Here is a 20,899-nt window from a genome sequence, read left to right on the forward strand (position 1 = left end):
TAGAACTTCAGGCCCAGGGGCCAAATCTGGCCATGCCCCCTTCCACTGGCCCCACCCCTTCCCCCCAATTGCCAATTGTTTGGGGGTTTCCTGGCTTTTGTGCAGCCCCCCCCCCCCCGCCATTCGAAAAGGCTGAGATGCCTCTCCTAAGCCTTAGGTAACTAAGGCTTAGGTAAGGTAACTAACCCCACTTAGGAGGTAACTGACCCCACTTCTTTTCCCTTCAGCCCTGCCCAGCACTGGAATGTGGCCCCCGAGAGGTTCTCCAAAATGGAATCCAGCCCTGGGCTGAAAGAGGTTCTGCGCCCTGCCCAAAAGTTCCCAGTCCTCATGGTTCAGAATGAAGAGCTGATTTTTTTGGAACATGAGAAGCAGTTTTATCACTTTGATCAGTGATCTACCAAACTCCATATTGCCCCATTGACTGCCAGGGGCGATCCAGTGAGTTTCAGACAGGGGGTCTTTCCTAGCCCTTCGGGAAAATGCCAGAGGTTGAACCCTGGGACCTTCTGCATGCAAAGCAGTGGTCAGCCCCTAATCTGTGGTCCCTTCCCAGGCAGAAAGGAGTCAAGCAAGACTTAAGCAAGACTTAAACCAGGCAGGAAGGAGTCAAGCAAGCCTTGGAGACAAGCAAGAAATGAAAATAAATAAATAAACTAAACTGCAACAACTGACTTTGCAACTGACTGCACTTCCTCCTCAGCTGTAGCAAGATGGGATCACAGCAATGCTGCCGTGGAGTGAGCCAGAGATAAGCTTGGCCATAGGAAAAGCCTCAAGCAGGGCCGAGGGAGAAGAGTTGCTGTATGCTGTGGGGGGGGGACTGCGGAACAGGGGAGTGGAGCGGGGAGAGGCGAACCTCACACAGGGGTTTCTTCTGCAGGGAGGAGACATACAGACGGGATGTTCACGTTAACCTACAATCAGTGGTTGAGTGTGGGTTGTTTTGAACCATGAGTTGTTTCTTGAAGCATGGGTTCAAGGTGGCTTGTTAACCATGCAGTGTGGCTTATTTTCTCGAACAAGCCACCTCGAGAACCCATGGTTTGTTGTTGGGTTGTTCAGGGTGGCTTAGAAGCCACACAGGGTGGTTAACAAACCACCTGGCTGCATTCAGACAACGTGGTCACGCACCCTGCGGAAAACAGCTTCCGTCCAGACAACATGCTAAGACACGGTTCAACAAACAACCCGCACTTTAAAACAGCCCACACTTCACCACTGAGTGTGGGTTAATGTGTTGTGTGAACAGCCCCAAGGATACTCCAGTTGCTGCTGTCTTGAATAAAGGGCAGAGACAGGGTCTGTGCCAATGGTAGGCAAAGTCGGGCACTTGCTGGGGGCCCACACCCCCTGGAGGTGCTCCCCCCTTCATGCTTGTAACCTGCTTGTTCGCCAGCCTCCCGCTCCGACTCAGGCAACGGTAGTGGTGAGAATGAGGAGCAGGAGAGGCCACGGCCTATGGCTCCCTGGCTCTCTGCCTGTCTAGCAAGCAAGTGGCAGTAAGGGGGAAGAGGTGGAGGAACAAAAGCCGCTGGTGACAATGGTGGTAGATTCACTGGGGTGTCTTGCCCAGGGGAACTCCAAAACCTGGAGCCGGCACTGGGGAGGGAGATCGAAGTACTGTCCTGCAGAATGGAACTGAACAAAGGACGTTTTGGAGGCAAGAGGACTGGGGAGGGACAGCAGTGCTGAATTTCACCTACTGATTTGACCTGAACCAACACGTCACCATTTTTTAACCTACTTCAATAAAGAAGGGTGAATACAGATGCCTAAAACACACAGCCAGGTGACCTCCTCTTCCTTTTTTTTTTTAAAGGAGAACTGTTTAAGCTCTTTTGTAAGCTTCGGTTTCTTCTGGTGCTTCCTCTTTACAACAGCCACGGAGAATTTTTCTGCACACTTTTGGGAGGCCGCTGCCAATGCTTCCAAAGGCGTGGGCAGGCGCTCCGGTTTCTCCAGAAGAGGAAAGGGAAGCTAACAACTCAGCGCTGGTTTCTGTCTTCCCACTTGCTCCCTATGAGGCGGAGGACTGTCACAGTGGGAAGCAGGAAACAGTGGTGGCAGAGGGGCAGGGAGAAGAGAGAAGAATGGGATAACTCAGGCATTTTCATGCATTAAAAAACCCTATACAGCATAATCCCTTTTTTCCCTGCTTTTGTCTGGGATCCTTGGAGAACCAGATTTATTCTCAGGGGCATCCAGTTGCTGACCCCTTCCTGCAGCCTGGAACGAGTCCACAAAAGATTACTTGCCAGAAAGAAGTGTTAGCAGCCGGCCTTTCCTCACCTGCCTATACCATGTCACTTGTGGCCTCAAAAACACACATACACACATCACAAAAAACCACCACTGGGAAACCATTTACAAAGGCTTTTCCGACCAGTCGCCTGGCAGTGATTCCCACTCACGGCAAGTGACTAGAGCAAGTGAGCATTTTCAAGCCCGCCTTACTGTCAAACGAATGCCTCACATCCAAATTGCGACAGGATGCTGTTCTAGCCTTGTATGCCTGCACGCACACACACAGAGGTGTACACACAAGTTTCATGCTACCCCCAATACGTTAAATCACATTTGCAGCCTGCCTCTTCTCCTGGGAGTTCAAAACAATGCACACTGTTCTTTGTCTCCCAGCCATTTATCCTCACAACAACCCTGTGAGGTAGATTAAGCTGAGAGAATGTCTCTTTCAAGATCACCCGGCGAGCTTCATGGTTGAATGGTGGCATCTGAACTTGGGGCTCCCCAATCTTAGTCCAACTTATCCATGTGCCCTCGGGATGTGTTGGACTACAGCTCCCATCACCCCTTGCTAGCTGGGGCAGATGGGATTTGTAGTCGGACACATCTTAAGGCTGCTAGGTTGAGGACGGCTGTCTTAACCAGCACACCACATTGGATGTCCTTCTGAACGGGTGTTTTAATTTCACTGCATCATTTTTAATAGTAGGAAGAACCTCTTTGTGCACCAGGAAAGAGTTTTCTCTCCCATTCCCCAAACTTTTCAGCAAAACTCTATACAGACTCCAGGAAAGGGGGGGAAGGGAAGGAAGATAATTGCTTTAAAAGTAAAAGGCAGCCGTAACCAATTGCTTCGCGCTAAGCAACAGATAAGCGTGAACCCGATAAGAGCTCTTCAAACCTGTCCGCAATCCACAAACCAAAGACACTCCTGAGGTTTCACTCCCCAAAGGCATTTAAAAAGTTCACTTATTATCAGCTAATCAGTCCCTGCTACCACTACGACTACTTAGGATAATAACTTCTGACATCCTGCCTGCAGTTCCTAAAGCCTCCATTTCCTGCAATCGGAGATGGAAGAAAAGAAAAATCAGAGCACTGCTGCAACACAGAAAACCACAAAAGCCAATCTACATCCAGGGATTTCCTTGAGGGCACTGGTAGTTCTGCCCTTCTCCCTCTCCAATCAGTCCCCTGGACCATCCATTTTTTAATGATTTTTAAAAATGAATTTCTTTTGACTTTAAATTTTCGTAAGCCACCCAGATCATTATATTTATTTAAAGCATTTTGTAACCCTGTTCCTTAGCAGAAAAACACTCTCAGAGCGGCTAAGATAAGATGAATAGCCAATGAGGCACGTTACAACCTAAAAGACGTGGCACAAAAGAAAAAGAGATATGGGGCGGGAAGAGGAAAAGAAGCAAACTCAGGCACCGATCCTTATAGTTTCACCAGTACTGAACACTTCCAAAGAAAGACGTCTGTAAGATTGCAAATGTCTGGCACCCATCCTAGACATACTTACTAAGGAGTATGTCCCGTTGGATGCAAAGCCTTGGTTCATATGTAATGCTAAGCCAGGGGTGCAGATCTTTCAGTGTGTGGGCCAATTTTTGGAGAAGATCTCAGGGGCCGCATTCCAGGGAGGGGGTGTGTGTGTCAAAGGCAAAAGGGAAGGGAGGAAAAATACTAGCATACTGTAGCTTAAAGCTCTTCCAGCCAGTAATTAAACCTTAGGAGAAGCATTTCAGAATGGGGCGAAACTGAACAAAAGCTGGGAAACCCCCAAACAAGTGGTAGTTGGGGTAAAGGCAGTGGGGCTATCTGGGGGATCTGGGAGGGGTGAAATGAGACCCTAGGATGGCTGGATTTGGCCCCTAGGCCTGAGGCCCCACAGCAATGGTTGCGTTGGCACAGAGGAGATCCGGGTTCTAGTCCTCACTTGGCCATGAAGCTCACTGACTTTGGACCAATCACTGACTCTCAGCTAAACCTGACAAGGTTGTCGGGAGGATGAAATGGAGAGGAGGACCACCATGTAAGCTGCCTTGGGTTCCTCGCAAGAGGAAAACAGCCGGGATGCCGGGATAGATGATGATGACGACGACGACAATAATAATAATAATAATAATAATAATAATAGGCAGCTGCTGATGCTGTGATAGGTGGCCTGATAGATCAGCGGGAAGAGAGTCCTTTGGCATGCAGAAGGTCATGGGTTCAAGTTCAAAAAGGATCTCAGATAGCAGGTGGACCAAGGCTCTGTCTTGCCATGCCAATGTGCTGTGTCTGTTCCTAACAGGGCTGTGTGTTTACCCTGTGCCACTCTGCCTTTGGAGGGCAGCAGGCCGATGAGGAGAAATTCCCCCTGCCCCCTCATGGCAATGTCACCATTTCCTCTCTGGGCCACAAATATGCAAAAGTCCTTCCTCCAAATCTTGAGCTGCCGCAGCTGCCGCAACCTGGACCTCCGAAGCGTTCCCCAACTTTGAGAAGAAGAGTTCCTGCAAAGATGCAGATGGGCTCAGAGAGCCCTGTCAGTTTCAAGATGAGTGATTTAAAATGATTTAAAGTTCCCAGCAAGGAGAGAACAGGTGGCTTAACACACATACATACCAGCCAGCAAAGCTGGATATCAGTGCAGAGAGCAATGGAGGAGGAGGAGGAGAAGAGGAGGAGGAGGAGGAGGAGGAGGAGGAGGAGGAGGAGGAGGAGGAGGAGGAGGAAGGAGAGAAAACAAAAAGCTGCCATCTGCTCCATCAGCTACCCCCATGCAGATCTCCTTGCTGCACATGGAGGGAAGAGAGGAAGAGAAGGCGAATTAGATGTAGCGCACTGCTTGGGCAGTGGTTAATTCCTGCTTTGCATGCAGGAGATCCCCAGTTTGATCCCTGGCATCTCCACATAGGGTTAGGAAAGAATCCTGCCTGGAACCCTGGAGAGCCGCTGCCAGTCAGTGTTGTCAATACTGGGCTAGATGGAGCCAGTTTACAGCAGCTTCCTCCATGCCTAAGAGCACAGTGGCCTGTATCCACGGCCAGCTGTGACAGGCCGAAAAGGAACCTCCATCTGCATTTCTGGCAGGGTCAGGATTTGAACCCAGGACTGCCCAGGCCACAAACAGAGCAACATTAGAAGTTGCTTTGTACAAGGTTGGACGACTGGTCTCTCTACCCCAGTATTGCCTGCTCTGGTTAGCAGTGGCTCACCAGGGGCTCAAGCAGAGAAGGGTCTTTCCCTGGTCTTTCTAACTGGAGATGCCAGGGATCAAACTGGGGAACTTCTGCCTGCAAAGCAGGGGCTCTGACCACTGAGCTATGGCCTACCCGAAAACACTGGAAGCTGCTTTGCACCAGAGACTCCTCAGTCCATCCAGTTCAGGATTGTTTACACTAACTGCCAGCAGCTCTTCAGGGTTCCAGACGGGGGCCTTTCAGAGCCTGACCTGGAGATGGGAGGAATCGAACCTGGGACCTTCTGCATGCGAAGCATGGCTCATAATACATAAAATATATGGCAGGTATATTGCCCCCTGGAGCAGGGAACGTTGCCCAGTCCTGCTCTAAATGCATCTAGCATCTGCACTGGAGGAATGTGCTGGCATTTGGGGTGGGGTGGGGTGGGGTGGGGTGGGGTGGGGTGGGGTGGGGAGGGGATGGTTCCGCCCCATCTGCCTTTGACTCCGCCCACCACTGGAATGCGCCCCCCCCCCCCCAAGAGCTTCTCTGAAATGGAATCCGGCCCTCAGGCTGAAAGAGGTTCTGCACCCCTATTCTAAAAGAAAGCAAGATTCTAGTCCTCATGCATCTGAACGGAGAGCTGGTTTCTTAGGAACACAGGGAGCAGCTTTATCCCTCCGATCAGTCATCTACCAAACTCCGTCTTGCCTCGTTGATTGCCAGAGACGATCCAGGGAGTTTCAGACAGGCGGTCTCTGCTGGGGAGTGAACCTGGGACCTTTTCCATAACTTAAGAAGAGCCCTGCTGGATCAGATCAAGGGTCCACCTAGAATTTTGTTCACACAGTGGCCAACTGGCTGCCCACGGGAAACCTACACGCAGGACATGAGTGCAACAGCACCCTCCTGCCCATGCAAGGCAGGAGCTCTGCCTATGGTCCTTCTCCTAAAGATAAAGCAAGATTCTGGTCCTCATGGTTCAGAATGAAGTTCTGTTTAAAATAAGAACAGGAAGCTGCTTTACACTAAGTCTCTTGGTTCATCCAGCTCAGTCTTGTTTACAGTGATTGGTGGCAGGTTTTCACGGAGGGCGTCTTTCCCAGCCTGGCTTGGAAAGGTCGAGGATTGAACCTGTTCGGCACATCAAGTAGAGGTTCTATCACTGAGCTATGGTCCCTCCCTAATGCTCAGCCACTATACTTCATCAGCTTTGTATAAATGATCCATGCTAACGAAGCACTATTTAAACCCCACTCACCTCCAAGCAAAGGGCATTATTATATGACTCTTGGGTGTTTGACTTGGGTGCTGGTAAAAGGGGTGGAGGGGAGGGGGTGAACTGCAAACCAACTCCAACTTGTATCTCTGCAATTAAAACGCGGCTTAAATTATATGGGGGATGAAGTGTCTTTGTTATGAATCAGATCCGAGACTAAAATAGCTGGTGACTTTTTGCTACTGGGGGGAGGGAGAAATAAATGCTAAGGGTGCAGCAATATTTATTTTTTTTAAAGTAACACCACAAGCGGTGGGAGAAAGTGGGCTAGAAAAATATAAATTTCCCTCCCCCCTACCCCACAAAGAAATCTGCAATGACTCAGTCACCTACTGAAATTAACTGACATCCCATTTAAGACAAATGATAAGGAAGTATTCCTTTACTGCTCATGTCTTGAAAAAAACAGCCTACAGATCTCACGAGTCACATGAAACGCTGCAAAGGCCTCTATTTGGCCCCAGTGCTGTGTATAGATTTTGCAGCACTTCGATTTCAGCTCTTAATTTCCAACAGGGAAGGTGGCTTAAATACAACCACAAAGCCATGCACGGAGAACCCGATTCCTCAATGGTGACGGAAGAACACTCTGTACAGGGTCAGAGTCCCTTTTGCTTTTACCAGGACTACTATTTTGACATAAACTGAAGCTGACATCGGATGAAGTCCTCAATCTAGGGCAGCCCTCAGACCACACTGAGGGAGATGAGAGGGGAAGTGGGGCGGTTCTATCAGCCCTACTGAAAGACTTATTTTTTTCCTTTTCCCTCCCCATTCCTTTTTCCTCATGTGTCATCTCTTTTCGGATTGCAAGCTTGCGGGCAGGGGCTCTCGTCTTTTACTGGCTATGTGTAAGCCGCTCCGGGAGCCTTTTTGGCTGAGGAGGAGGAAAAAATAATTTAAATACAGAATAAGCAATAGAATTATGGGAGTTGTAGTCCAATACAACATCTGGAGGGCACCCTGGCTGGGGAAGGTGGCTGTATGGCATCAACTTCTAGCAGCAACCCAATCACCTCTTGCAAATATACCACATTTCTCCCTAGAGATGTAAAATTTCTGGAAATGTTGAGGCTACGGGAAAACCCCTTTTTCCCCCAGAAAACAGGAAATTTGGGGAAAACGGACTAATAAGCCATACTTACTTTTTTAGTGCTCTTTACAGATCTAAAGTCACCTTGTGCTTTAAGATAGCCTTCCCCAAACTGGTGCCCCCCCCCCCCCTATTTTGGACTTCAGCTCCAATCAGCCTCAGGCAGCATGGCCAATGGTCAGGAATGCCAGGCAATGTAGTCCAAAACATCCAGAGGGCACCAGGTTGGGGAGGCCTGTTTTAGGAACATAAAGCAGCCTTTCTGTTCCTAAAGCTATGTTATGCATGACTTAGTTCATAAAATTATCATATCTTAAAACTTTTAAAAGTAAACTCAGTAAATTTGTAAGTTCTGTCTGAATAGATTAGAACTACATTAAATGACTTCTACAGCATCAGAAACACAGGACACTTTAAAACAAATCCCAAACTGTCAAGAATGAACATTTACTGTCAAGAATGCACAATGGTGACTCTAGTCACATGTTGGGGAACTCGGCATAAATGTCTACCAGTAAAATATACGTTAGATCAATAATTTTCATAAGGAATGAAAGAACCAACTATGCTAAGAATCTTACAGAGGGGATTAAAAAAACATTTCCCCCCATGGCTTCATTATTTCCAGATGTTTAACATCTCTAGTCTTTTATAGAAAAGTGTTCTTATTGCATAGTTTTTAGAAATCATTTTGAGGGGAGTAAAGGCTGGGTAACAATATATATATACTTTGCCTTAAGTTCTAAAAGAAAACATTTCATAATCCGAAGCTGTTCAATTTTTCAGAAAAAAACAAAAATAGTCCTCAGGAGACCCCCCCCCCCCGAATTTTTCTGTTTTTTCCCCTGGGCCTTCACATCTCTATTTCTCCCCACTTTTTCATGGGGGGGGGTGTTGTTGTTGTTGGATTCCCCAAGTTTTGCAACTTCCTGGCCAACATGCACAGAGTTGTTGTTCTATCTTCACGACATCCTTGCACAAAATGTGCAGAGGCATTTAATTAAAACCTCGCCCTTTTTGCTGTCGCCTGGGCCTGGCTCGGCCAGACGCAACTTTTAGCTGGCAGCCTTGCCCAAGACGACACAGCCCACAAGCTCTCAAAATTAAGCCTGCTTAGAATAAGAACATCAGAAGAGCCCTGCTGGATCAGACCGAAGGCCCATCTAGTCCGGCATTCTGTTCACACAGTGGCTAGCCAGAGATCCCAATGGGAAGCCCACAAGCAAGGCATGAGCACAAAAGCAATACATCCATACATTTTGCCAGAAACTAAATCACAAAATGACATGCACCAAATTCAATACATTCCAAATATGAAGTCTCGATACATTTGGACAAAAACCTTGGTGGTGTAGAGCAGGGGCGGACAGACGGTAGATGTCTAGATGATTTGGACTTGAATTCCCAGAAGCCCCTGCCAGCACAGCCAAAGGTCAGGAATGTTGGGAGGTGAAGTATAAAACATCTGGAGATGTGCTTCCTGCCCACCCCTGCTGTAGGGCACAAACTAAGAGGTGTACTAGGGGACGGTGTGGGATTACAAGCATTTCACTTCAGTCAGCTCATCCAACATTGGAAGGTACCTTCAGAGGCCCTTTCTTATTTTGTGCGCTTGGTGTGTTCAAAAATGTGCAGCTTTTGTTCAGTCCAAACTGGACTCACTCAGGCTCTCGCAATGCTCTGGGGGTCCCGCCCCACAACTGGAGAACCTTAAGGACTAGAAACATGGGCCAGGTGGGAAAACAACAAATATGGTGCTTTGCAGCCAGTTTCTGCACTCCTGGAATGGGACGGCAAAACACACGGAGCCCTCCAATTTGTCTCTTGTCTTTCCACCTCTGTCTGAGTGTATTTTAGCATCGATATAGCTGTCCATGATCCTTTTCCTCCGAATTAAGGTTCTCTAAAAGTGAAATCTTAAGAACACAAGAACCACCATGCTGGATCAGACTAAAAGCCTCTGTCATCCAGCATTCTGTTCCCAATATGGCTAACCAGATGCCCCAATGGGAAGTCCACAAGTGGAACACAAGCACAATAGTCCCTTTCTGATTGTTTCACCCAGCAAACTGGTATTGAGAAGCATACAGCCTATGACAAGGGGTGTTTCTAGGCCTGGAACCACAGGGCCCTGGCTCAAACATATTTCCCACAGCCCTGAATCTATTTCAAAGAGTATCCATTGGTACCACTGGAACGGGTTTTTTTCTCTCAGCTTAACTGCCATGCAAGGGGGCAATTTTCAAGGGAGATTGCAGCTGGAGAGGGAAGGGTTAACATGCCCCTTCCCACTTGCTGCAACATCCCCCCAACCCCCCCTTTTCCTGCACAGTAATTAAGCTTAGAAAAAAAACCTTTTCCTGTTGGTTTAGGATAATTTGGGTCAGGGGACAAATTCACTCAATAACTTATTTTATTTGAGGTGGTCTGGATGAAAAATTCATTTGCTGGCTTTGCCTCCTGTGAAATGTAAAGAAATCCTAGTAACTCCTTCTACATTTGCCTATATAGATATACATTAGTGTATGGAGATTTTAGTCCTGAGGGCCTGAGCCCCTAAATCTTTTCAGTGCCTAGCAATGCCCCTCACCTGGAAGGAGAATATAGTTATTGACACTAGTAGCCCTTGATAGCCTGAAACTCCCTGAAGGGGTCAATGCCCGCTAATTTGGAGGACACCCACTGTCAAAGCCACTCTCCATCCAGGGGTTAAGCACTAGGTGTAGACTGAATCGACAAACACTCCTGACAGGTTGAGGGTGGTAGAAGAATTCAAACAGCTGGAAAGCTGGAAAGGTGCTGAGGGGGTTAAAGTCCTCGATGCAGGCAAGAGCTTGTTGTTGTGACCTGCACGGAAAAGGTACAGGAGTGACGGCAAGAGCTGGCCCGCGGATCAGCACTCCGAACCTGCCACGTTTTATTTACTACGGGTCACGAGTGCCGCTTAAGGAAGGAGAGGGAGCCACACGCAGCCCCAACTCAGGAACACCTAGGTTTCTGATCCGTCTGGAGCTTGTACCTAAAAAACGAGGGTGAGGTTCCCGCAAATGAACAGGAAATCACAAAAAGGGAAAGGTTCCCGTCTCCTTAAAAAGGAGAGGTCCTGTGGAGACCCTGCTTTGCATGCAAAAAGTCCCAGGTTCAATCCCCGGCATGTCCAGGTAGGGTTGGGAAAAGACCCTTCTTTGAAACCCCGGAGAGTCGCTGCTGCCAGTCAGTGTCGACAATAATGGGCTAGAGGGAACAAGGGTCTGATTATGTATAAGGCAACTTCTTCTGTTCCTGTTTAAATCAGCCTTTTATTCAGAACCATGAGGTCTGGAATCTTGCTTTATTTTGAGGGGAAAGGCTACAGCTCAGTGGTAGAGCACTTGCTCCGCATGCAGGAGGCCCCAGGTTCAATCCCTGGCATCTCCTAATTGGGCTGCGAAAGGCCCTTCTTTGAAACCCCGGAGAGCTGCTGCCAGTTGGTGTAGGTGACCAACGGTCTGGCTTCATATAAGGCAGCTCCCCATATTCCTAAAATGATCGGGACATCAGAAGGAGGGAGGATACGGACATCAATGGCTACTAGTCCTGATGACTCAATGCTACCTCTAGGATCAGAGACAGTAAGCCTGTGTACAACAGTTGCTGGGGAACATGGGCAGGAAGGTGCTTTTGCATTCCTGCCCTGCTTATGGGTTTCCCGTGGGCAGCTGGTTGGCCAATGTGTGAACAGAATGCTGGACAAGATGGACTCTGCTCTAATCCAGCACAGCTCTTATGTTCTTTTAAGGGGGTTCCCCAAAAGAATCAGGAACATCCCCCCCAAATGGGGAACCCAACCTCAAGCAAACAACGGAAAAATATGCAGACACAGATTAGACACACATAATCCACAAAGGTTAACAGCTACGCAGGCAATACTTTTTATCCTTTGTCGCACAATGGCAAAGTCTGGGGCTCTCTCCGTTCGGGGCCACCTGTGGTTGCTGCATTCCCACATCCCAGGTTTGCAGAAGCATACAAGCTTGGCAATTCAAAGACACCCACCCCACCAAAGACACATAGAAAAAGTCCAACAAGGGCCGAGCATGCTGTATGCTGCTTTGGGAAGAGGTGGTCTTGAAAGGCCCTTGAGAAAGGCATTAAATAAAAAATAATACAGCGGCCTCCAAAAGATGATGTTGAATTGGCAGGGGAGGGAAAGGAGAAGGAAAATTCGGGGGGGGGGGAGGGTGGTATTGGCCTGCTTGAGCCGCTAAGACGTGGTGTCCCTGGGCACTAATGCGCCCTCAAACACCTTTCTTGTCACCCGCCAAGGTGCCCTACCCTTGCCACATAAGTAGAAAGCAACACATTTTTTTACTGGCAGCTGGGATTGCGGTGAAATAGGTTTCTGTTGCTTCTGTGGGTTCAAAGGAGTTGTTTAGCATGCTGCCGCTTAACCCCCACTTTTGCCCTGTACTCGGCCTTTGGGGCCGATGACTTGTCCTTGGCTGCACCTCCCATGGCAGCCATTTTGTGTTGGTGGTGCCCAAGACCATTTCTCAAATTGCCAGATGGCCCCAAAAGGTTGCCTACCCCGCGTTTACAACTTATCAACCCTGCCCTAAAAGCTTATGGCACCCTAGAGGAGGACATGGCAGCCGGCACCCTGAGCAGTGGTATTCCTACTTGGCCGTGGGGGTACACTGAAGACCCCACTTGTAATAAAGTACTGTTCAGCTCTAAAGCTTTATAAAAAACTGAATGGGCCTGTGTACTACATTTGTGGGAGGGTGGGAAATAATAATGCCCAATTGTCCTGTGGTTGGCGACATTCTGGGAGTTAATGTGATAACACCGTGCTATATAAGAAATGGACGCTCTTGAAATGTGCTGCCTTTTAAAAAAAAACCACACATGCAAATATTTCTGTTAGGCTTTGTAGAATCGTGTTTGCCCCAGTCAACGGAAGCCCATTGCCCCCCCACCCCCAGCTAGTCACACGCCCCCTGCTCTAGGATTGTAAACTGGAAGCACGATTGGGAGGGGGGTGAAGAGGGGAAAGGCACAACTCCATGCTTTTTGCAAATGGCTCTCGCTGGCATTGCTATGCAGAGAGGAATCCAAAGCCCACAGGAGAATGTTTCTCTCAAACCCGAGCCCAGTAGGGAAATACAACATCCGTTTGACATGACTGTTCACAACACTCATCCCCATGCTGCAGCCGGATAGGAAATCTATTATTCTGTTGAGGGCAGAAAGTCCCTCTCTCTCCCTGCTGCCCAGTTATTGACTGATGTGGGACAGTTTCAGACTTGGAACAGTGAGGCCTAGGTTCAAATCCAACCTGCAGCACCTACTGAATAGTCCAACCTACCACACAGGGCTGTTATGAGCCTGGGGAGGGATAACATCACATTGCACACTGCCCTCGGGGCAAGGCAAGACCTAAGTTTAAATTAATCCTTCTGTTTCCAGTGGTCAGGCATGAGTGCAGTCGCCTGCGAAGCCAAAATGGCTTCCACAGAAAAGGAGAAGGTATTAGCAGGTCGGGAAGACCCCAAAGTTCAGGAGGACAAAAAGGTTGTGAAAAAACACACCCTAAGATGCGGGGGGGGGGACCCCAGTACTGAGTGCACTTAGCCACAGAACACTCAACAACTCTTGGAGAAGGGGCAGGAGGAACAGAAACCTGGATAGAAGGGGCAACGGAATAGAGTATCTTAGAAAAGGGCCTGGCTGGCTGAATGGAGTGTCTTAGAAAAGGGCCTGGCTGGCTGAATGGAACACTGAACAGCAGCACTCCATGCTGCAGCTTTTAATTGCAGGTGGATCGCAGGATGAATGTGCCTGTTATCACTCCATTTTATGCCAGCTATAATCATCTTCCATCAGCCCTGACCACTGGCCATGCTGGCCTGGGCTGCTAGGAGTTGGGAGTCCAATAACCTCAGCTTCCCTACCCCTGGCTATAAGAAACATTCCAGTCTAGGGGCAGCACAACTCCTCTGGCTCTCCAGAGACTGGGGAGCAGCGACAGCAGGGGGCTGTTGTGCTCAAGTTGCGCTTACGGGCTTCCCAGGGGCACGTGGCTGACCACTGTGGGAAACAGGATGCTGGATGAGACGGACGTTGGGTCTTGACCCAGCAAGGCTCTTCTTACATTACATCCACCTCAAATTGTGTTGCCCAAGGGCTAAGCGTGAGAGCCATGATCTTAAGTTAGGTTGCTTTCAGCAAGCCACTCACTCTCTGCCTCTCCTCATGCCCAGCTTTCAATACCGGGATAACAACACCAAGTTTCCTTGCAGGGTTGCTGGGAGGATTATCATGGGGATTTATGGTGAGCTTCAAACACTCTAAGGGCACAATCTTATGCATGTTTAAACAAAAAAAGGTCCTACAATTCCCAGCATGCCCCAGCCAGCCATAAGAAATAAGTCCCGAGCTGGCTTGGGAGTGCTGGGAGTTGCAGGACTTGTGTAGACATGCACAGGACAGAACCTAAAGCAGGGGTGCTCCAGATATTTTGGCCTACAACTCCCATCAACCCTAGCTGGCACAGCCAATAATGAGAACTGAAAGGAGTTGTGGTCCTCCAGAAGTTTTGGTTGACAAATTGCCCGTCCCTGCTCTGACCCACCATACAACACCAACGCTCCCGCAATTCGAAGGCGGTCTGGAGATTTCAGAACCTGTGTAGTCAGATGGATGCGTTCATTGTCAGGTCTGAGGAAATGAGGCAGGAAGCACAGGCTTGGGCGAGCTTTCACAGGGGGTCAAAAAGTGAGCAACAGGCAGGGCTGCTCCTGCTAATGGTACCCACAAATCACTACTGTGTGAGTTCCCCCAAAGCTAACCCCCACAAGTTTGATATGCCACCAGTGCCGGGAAAAATCAGTCCTTTTTACAAAACCACCACAGACTACCACGCTTATATTAAAGTGAACACAACTGAGAAGTTAGCCCAGTGTTAATGAACTCAACAACCTCATTTGTTTGTTTCAAAGAATCGATAAATTCTGCCTAGTGCATGCCACAAAAGGTCGCCTGTGCATAGCCAGGTTACTCACCTGTGGTAAAAAAAATCTTATAATAGTGACCCTGCCTTAGTCGCCTACAGGTGATGGTTATTCGCCACAATGGCCAAGCCAGCGGCCACAAAGACGAGACTTGTGACAATCTGGCCCGCTCGACCTCTGGTTGCAGCTGTTGCAGTGCAAAGCAATTAGCATCTTGTGGGTTGGGGGGGGCTCAGGGTTTCTTGGGCCCCAGTCAAAAAGGGGTGCATCGCAATGCCACCTCGGTTGCCAAAGCCAACGCGCCACTCCTGATACACTTTTCCCCTTCCAGAACAAACCTTCAGGTCAGAGACGCGCAAACGCAAACCAAAGCGGGCTTAAGGTACATAGTCAACAGTTGTTGTTTCTAAAAAGCAGATGGTTAGCAATTTCTTGAAAGGCCAAAAGCCAGAAAATGGCAGAGTCTTCGGATGTTAAAAGATGTATCTAGAAACAGACTGAAGTCAATTGGATCACGGCGGTCCTTGGATGAGTCGTGTGTCCCCCCCCATCCCCGCCCCCACTCTCTCCAATAAATATCCTTTTTTCTCACCTGGCTGGCTTTGTAGAACTGCTTCTTTAGACCCGCCACAGACATGATGCCTTCTCGTGGGTACTGAAACTAGATCCTGGAGACAGAATGAACGGCGGCCCAAGAAGTTCGGGACCACGAGTCGGATCAAGAAGAGTCTAAACTAAGGAGGAACAAAGCAACTTTGAGAAAGTTGTGTGTGTGTGTGGGGTGGGGGGGAGGAGGAGTTGGAAATGGGGCAAAGCCCAGGTCTTGAGATAAGGAGCAGACAGGTAGACAGGCAGGCAAAGACAGCTGGACAGGAAAGAGGTGCCGAGAGGCAGGGGATCAAAATGGTGTGCAGGACGGGGTCCGGAGGGAGCACACAGAGTCTGTGTCTAGCAGAAAACGCGAGGGAGACCAGCCCCCCAAGACAGGAAAGATAAAGGAGCGTCTGAGCTACAGAGGGGCCGAAAGACAAAGTGTCTCCCCCACAAATACAGACAAAAAAAGCAGAGGAAGAGACAAAGTAGGATCCCACAAAATGAGAGGGAGGGAGACAAAGTATCCTCCCAGAAAATGACAAGCGTATGACAGAGAGCGAGCGAGAGCGCAGTGCAAGGGTTGAACAGCCGAGACGCGCTTGAGAGAGACAAATTAGCATCTAGTTCGCACAGGGATGGAGAGAGCAGCCCCCTTCCCCAAAAGACAGACCCCCCCCCTCCCAACTCACACAGAGGCCTGTGAGCGGGTGGGGGATATATAAGCCTGGGCAGACCTACCCCGGAACAGCCCACCGCCAGTAGAAGCGGAGGGGCAGTTTCAGAGGCTAAAGAGACTAGTCCTCAGTGAGTCAAAGGGCAGGCAGGCAAAGTAGTCCCTGTGAGAGAGAGAGAGAGAGAGAGAGAGGAAGCCAGGCTGGCTGAAGAGGGATGTGGAAGGCTAGTATTTTTTTTAAAAGGGCTAACAGGAGGGAGACGAAGGGGAGGACAGACTGAGAGACAGAAGGGAGGACTGACAGGGGGCGGAGGGACACGCGAAGTAGCCCCGGGCAGGCGAGGCGGCGGGGAGACGGGCAAAACGGCCAGGCTGGCGCAGAGCTCAGCCCCGCTCGCTCTCCACGTCCCTCAGGGCGTTACACGACTTCCGCCCCCGTCCCTGCAGCGCGCAGGCGCAGAAGCCCTCTCACCGGGCGGAGGGATACGCCCCGCTCGTCGCTTCCCCGGAAAGAGAAATGGAGGAAGGCCAGAAGGAGCGCCGGGCTCCACGCTTCCAACCATAGACACGCCCGGGACGGAGCGCCGCCCTGGACATTTAGCTCCTCCCCAACGCCCCTTCTTTCAGAGGGAGCATAGAGAGCGGGGCCAGAGCGCCCCCTCTCGGCCTTGCGTGGAGCCACACGCAGATATTCCGCAGATGCAGAAAAGGGGGGGTCGTTGGGCGCGTCGGTCACATTCAGGGCACAACCTACGCATGCTCAGACGGAGAGAGTCCTACAACTCCCAGCATTCCACAGCCAGCCATGCTAGCCTGGGGAATGCTGGGAGTTGTAGGACATTTCCCCCGTCTAAACAGGCATAGGATTCTCCTCTTAAGCATACATGTGCATATTATTACTATTATTATTATTTTAAAAGAATATGGATAACATCTTAAAATACAGTGTGCATATTTTTTAAAGAATCTGAATAATATTTTAAAATGTATGTGTATGTTTTAAAAACTATGAATGACATTCTTCCTGTTTTTTTTTAAAATAACTATACATATGTATTGAAATGTTATTCTTATTCTTTTAAAAAAAAAATAACTATACACATTTAAAATACATGTGTATATTTATATTTTAAAGAATAGGAATAATATTTAAAATATATGAGTTAAAATATGAATAATTTCAAAAGACATGGTTTTTTTTAACAATATGAATAACATTTTAAAATACATGAGTATATGTATTTAAAAATATGAATAATTTCAAAATACATGTGTATATTTATTTTTTGAAGAATAGGAATAACATTTTAAAATACATAAGTATATATATATTTAAAAAGATGAATAATTTCAAAAGACATGGTTTTTGTTAACAATATGAATAACATTTTAAAATACATGAGTATATGTATTTGAAAATATGAATAATTTCAAAATACATGTGTATATTTATTTTTTGAAGAATAGGAATAACATTTTAAAATACATAAGTATATATATATATATTTAAAAAGATGAATAATTTCAAAATACATTTGTATATTTTTTAAAGAATATGAATATCATCTCAACATACATGTGCATATTTTTCCAAAAGAAGATGTACATCTTGACCCAAGAAATACTGTCATATATTGTACTGCATCTTACTATATAATATATATGTGTGTCTAGTCGGCAGGTCGGCAGTTCGAGACCCGAGTGCTGCGTGACGGAGTGAGCTCCCGTCTTCAGTCCCAGCTCCTGCCAACCTAGCAGTTCGAAAGCAAGAAATTGCAAGTAGATAAATAGGTACCGCCTCGGCGGGAAAGGTAACAGCGTTCCGTGCACCTCGGTGTTCAGTCATGCCGGCCACATGACCACGGAAGCGTCTTCGGACAGCGCTGGCTCTTCGGCTTAGAAACGGGGATGAGCACCACACCCTAGAGTCGGACACGACTGGTTGGGGACACCTTTACCTTTTTATAAGTATAATATACTGTATAGAATATTATTTTCATATTTCATTATTTTCATAATTTATATGTATTATAATATATAATTCATTATAATAAATAAGTATAACTTATAATATATGTATTAACAGTGCAATCATACCCATAAGTAAATTATAATAAATTATATATTCACCTTAGAGATATTAAACTAATAGCATGATCCTATACATGTCTACTCAGAAATAATTTATATACCATAATAATTATATATTATTGTAATTACATACATGATGGTAAGAGCTTGATCCTATGCATGTCTGCTCAAAAGTACATTATATATTATAATAAATGATTGTATAAATATACAGAGTGGCCCAAAAGTAGGTATACAGTAGAGTTTATTTGCGTTTTATTACATTGTTTATTAAATTTACATTTACTGTATACCTACTTAAGGGCCTCACTCCCCTCACTCTCTACACTTAACTGATTTAACTGTCACTCCCTGTCACTCCCTCTTCCCAACTGTCATTCTGACTCCACCCACACATCTTCTACTCACACATTCTCTCCCCCTCCCATCAACATTCTTTGTTGTTGTTGTTGTTTATTCGTTCAGTCATTTCCGACTCTTCGTGACTTCATGGACCAGCCCACGCCAGAGCTTCCTGTTGGCCGTCGCCACCCCCGGCTCCCCCAAGGTCGAGTCCGTCACCTCCAGAATATCATCCATCCACCTTGCCCTTCGTCGGCCCCTCTTCCTCTTGCCCTCCACTTTCCCTAGCATCAGCATCTTCTCCAGGGTCTCATTATGTGGCCAAAGTACTTGTCTTTTTTTTGCCTTTAATATCCTTCCCTCAAGTGAGCAGTCTGGCTTGATTTCCTGGAGTGTGGACTGGTTTGATCTTCTTGCAGTCCAAGGCACTCTGAGAATTTTCCTCCAACACCACAGTTCAAAAGCATCTATCTGCCTTCGCTCAGCCTTCCTTATGGTCCAGCTCTCACAGCCATAGGTTACTATGGGGAATACCATTGCTTTCACTATGTGGACCTTTGCTGTCAGTGTGATGTCTCTGCTCTTCAATATTTTATCAAGATTTGTCATTGCTCTCCTCCCAAGAAGTAAACGTCTTCTGATTTCCTGGCTGCAGTCAGCGTCTGCATTAATCTTTGCGCCTAGAAAGACAAAGTCTGTCACTGCCTCCACGTTTTCTCCCTCTATTTGCCAGTTATCAATCAAGCTGGTTGCCATAATCTTGGTTTTTTTGAGGTTTAACTGCAACCCAGCTTTTGCACTTTCTTCTTTCTTCTTCGTCATGAGGTTCCTCAGCTACTCCTCGCTTTCAGCCATCAGAGTGGTATCATCTGCATATCTGAGATTGTTAATGTTTCTTCCAGTGATTTTAACTCCAGCCTCAGCTTCATCAAGCCCAGCACATCGCATGATGTGTTCTGCGTACAGGTTGAATAGGTAGGGTGAGAGTATAAAGCCCTGCCGTACTCCTTTCCCAATCTTAAACCAGTCCGTTGTTCCGTGGTCTGTTCTTACCGTTGCTACTTGGTCGTTATACAGATTCCTCAGGAGGCAGACAAGATGACTTGGTATCCCCATCCCACCAAGAACTTGCCACAATTTGTTATGATCCACACAGTGGCTTTAGAATAGTCAATAAAACAGAAATAGATGTTTTTCTGAAACTCCCTGGCTTTCTCCATTATCCAGCGGATATTGGCAATTTGGTCTCTAGTTCCTCTGCCTTTTCTAAACCCAGCTTGTACATCCGGCAATTCTCGTTCCATGGATTGCTGGAGTCTACCTTCATCATCAACATTCTAAACAACTGTATACCTACTTTTGGGCTACCTGGTATATATATATATATATATATATATATCAGCACAACTCTATACTTGTCTACTCAGAAATAAAATATACATTATAATAAATGATTAGTGTTCTAATTATATAGATATTATACTAAAAGCCCACAGCAAAGAGGGAAACCTTACACCAACTAGAAGTAAATTATATATTATAATAAGTTATTACATTTGTCCACTCAGAAGTAAGTCCCTCTTAGTTCAGTGGAGCTGACTCCTAGGTAAGTGTGCACTGGCAGAGAGAGAAGGCCGCCTTGGGCAGCTGATTTGGGGCATCATGAAAGGGCAATGCATTGTTGGTTATTTATTTTTATTTTATTTTTCCTGCCAAAGAAAGAGATAGCTGCTTGTGGGGTTTTCTGCCTCGGGTACCAAAGTATCTTGACTGGCCTTGAGTACTATCATAGAATCATAGAATTGTAGGGCTGGAAGGGGCCTGCAAGACCATCGAGTCCAACCCCCTGTTCAGTGCAGGAATCCAAGTCAGGCTGTCCAGCTTCATCCTGAATGCCTCCAGACTTGCCTTCTCCGCTGCTGCCCCTTGCAACCAGTATTCAGAGGCAGACCGCCTCTGAACATGAAGGCCCCATTTGAAGGCAATAGCCCACCAAATGACCAGTGTCCAGTTTGGGGCACCTCACTTTAAGAAAGAGGTCACCTTCCATTTCTCCAGGCTGCTACAAGGCGCATGGGCGGCATCAAGAGTTGGCATGGTTGGGCACCTGCTGAGGGCCCAGACCCCAGCAGGGGCCCACTGGCAAGAGCCCCCTGGAGTCGCTCCTCCTCTTCACCATTGCAACCTGCTGGTTGCCCTGCCTCTCGCTCCGGCCGGGACGACAAAGGTGGTGAGAAGGAGGAGCAGGAGACGCCACAGCCTCCTTGCTCACCGGCTCTCTTGTCAAGCAAGCAAGTGGTAGCCATGATGAGGATGAGGAGCAAATGCAGCTGGGGACAATGGCGGCGAGAGGGGAGACTCTTTGAGGGAGGGGGCCCACGGAGAGTGGTGCTGGGCACCATGCACCTC

General features: G+C 47.6%; 1 protein-coding gene across 3 annotated transcripts in view; it reads right to left on the reverse strand.

Annotated features, from left to right (window-relative positions):
- Positions 1–16,494, reverse strand: part of SH3GL1 (SH3 domain containing GRB2 like 1, endophilin A2) — a 63,809-nt gene extending 47,315 nt beyond the window's left edge. For all 3 annotated transcript variants that reach the window (XM_084825953.1, XM_084825952.1, XM_084825951.1), the window contains exons 1-2: positions 16,123–16,494; positions 15,383–15,524 (exon numbers count right to left, since the gene is read on the reverse strand). In XM_084825953.1, coding sequence (XP_084682079.1) covers positions 15,383–15,427 — 45 coding nt within the window. In that variant the 5' untranslated portion in view covers positions 15,428–15,524; positions 16,123–16,494. The remainder of the gene's footprint in view (positions 1–15,382; positions 15,525–16,122) is intronic.
- Positions 16,495–20,899: the final 4,405 nt, after the last annotated feature.

Source organism: Heloderma suspectum, chromosome Z, assembly GCF_057233095.1.
Source record: "Heloderma suspectum isolate Gila_16-S chromosome Z, 16-S_ref, whole genome shotgun sequence".
NCBI classification, from domain to species: Eukaryota; Metazoa; Chordata; class Lepidosauria; order Squamata; family Helodermatidae; genus Heloderma; species Heloderma suspectum.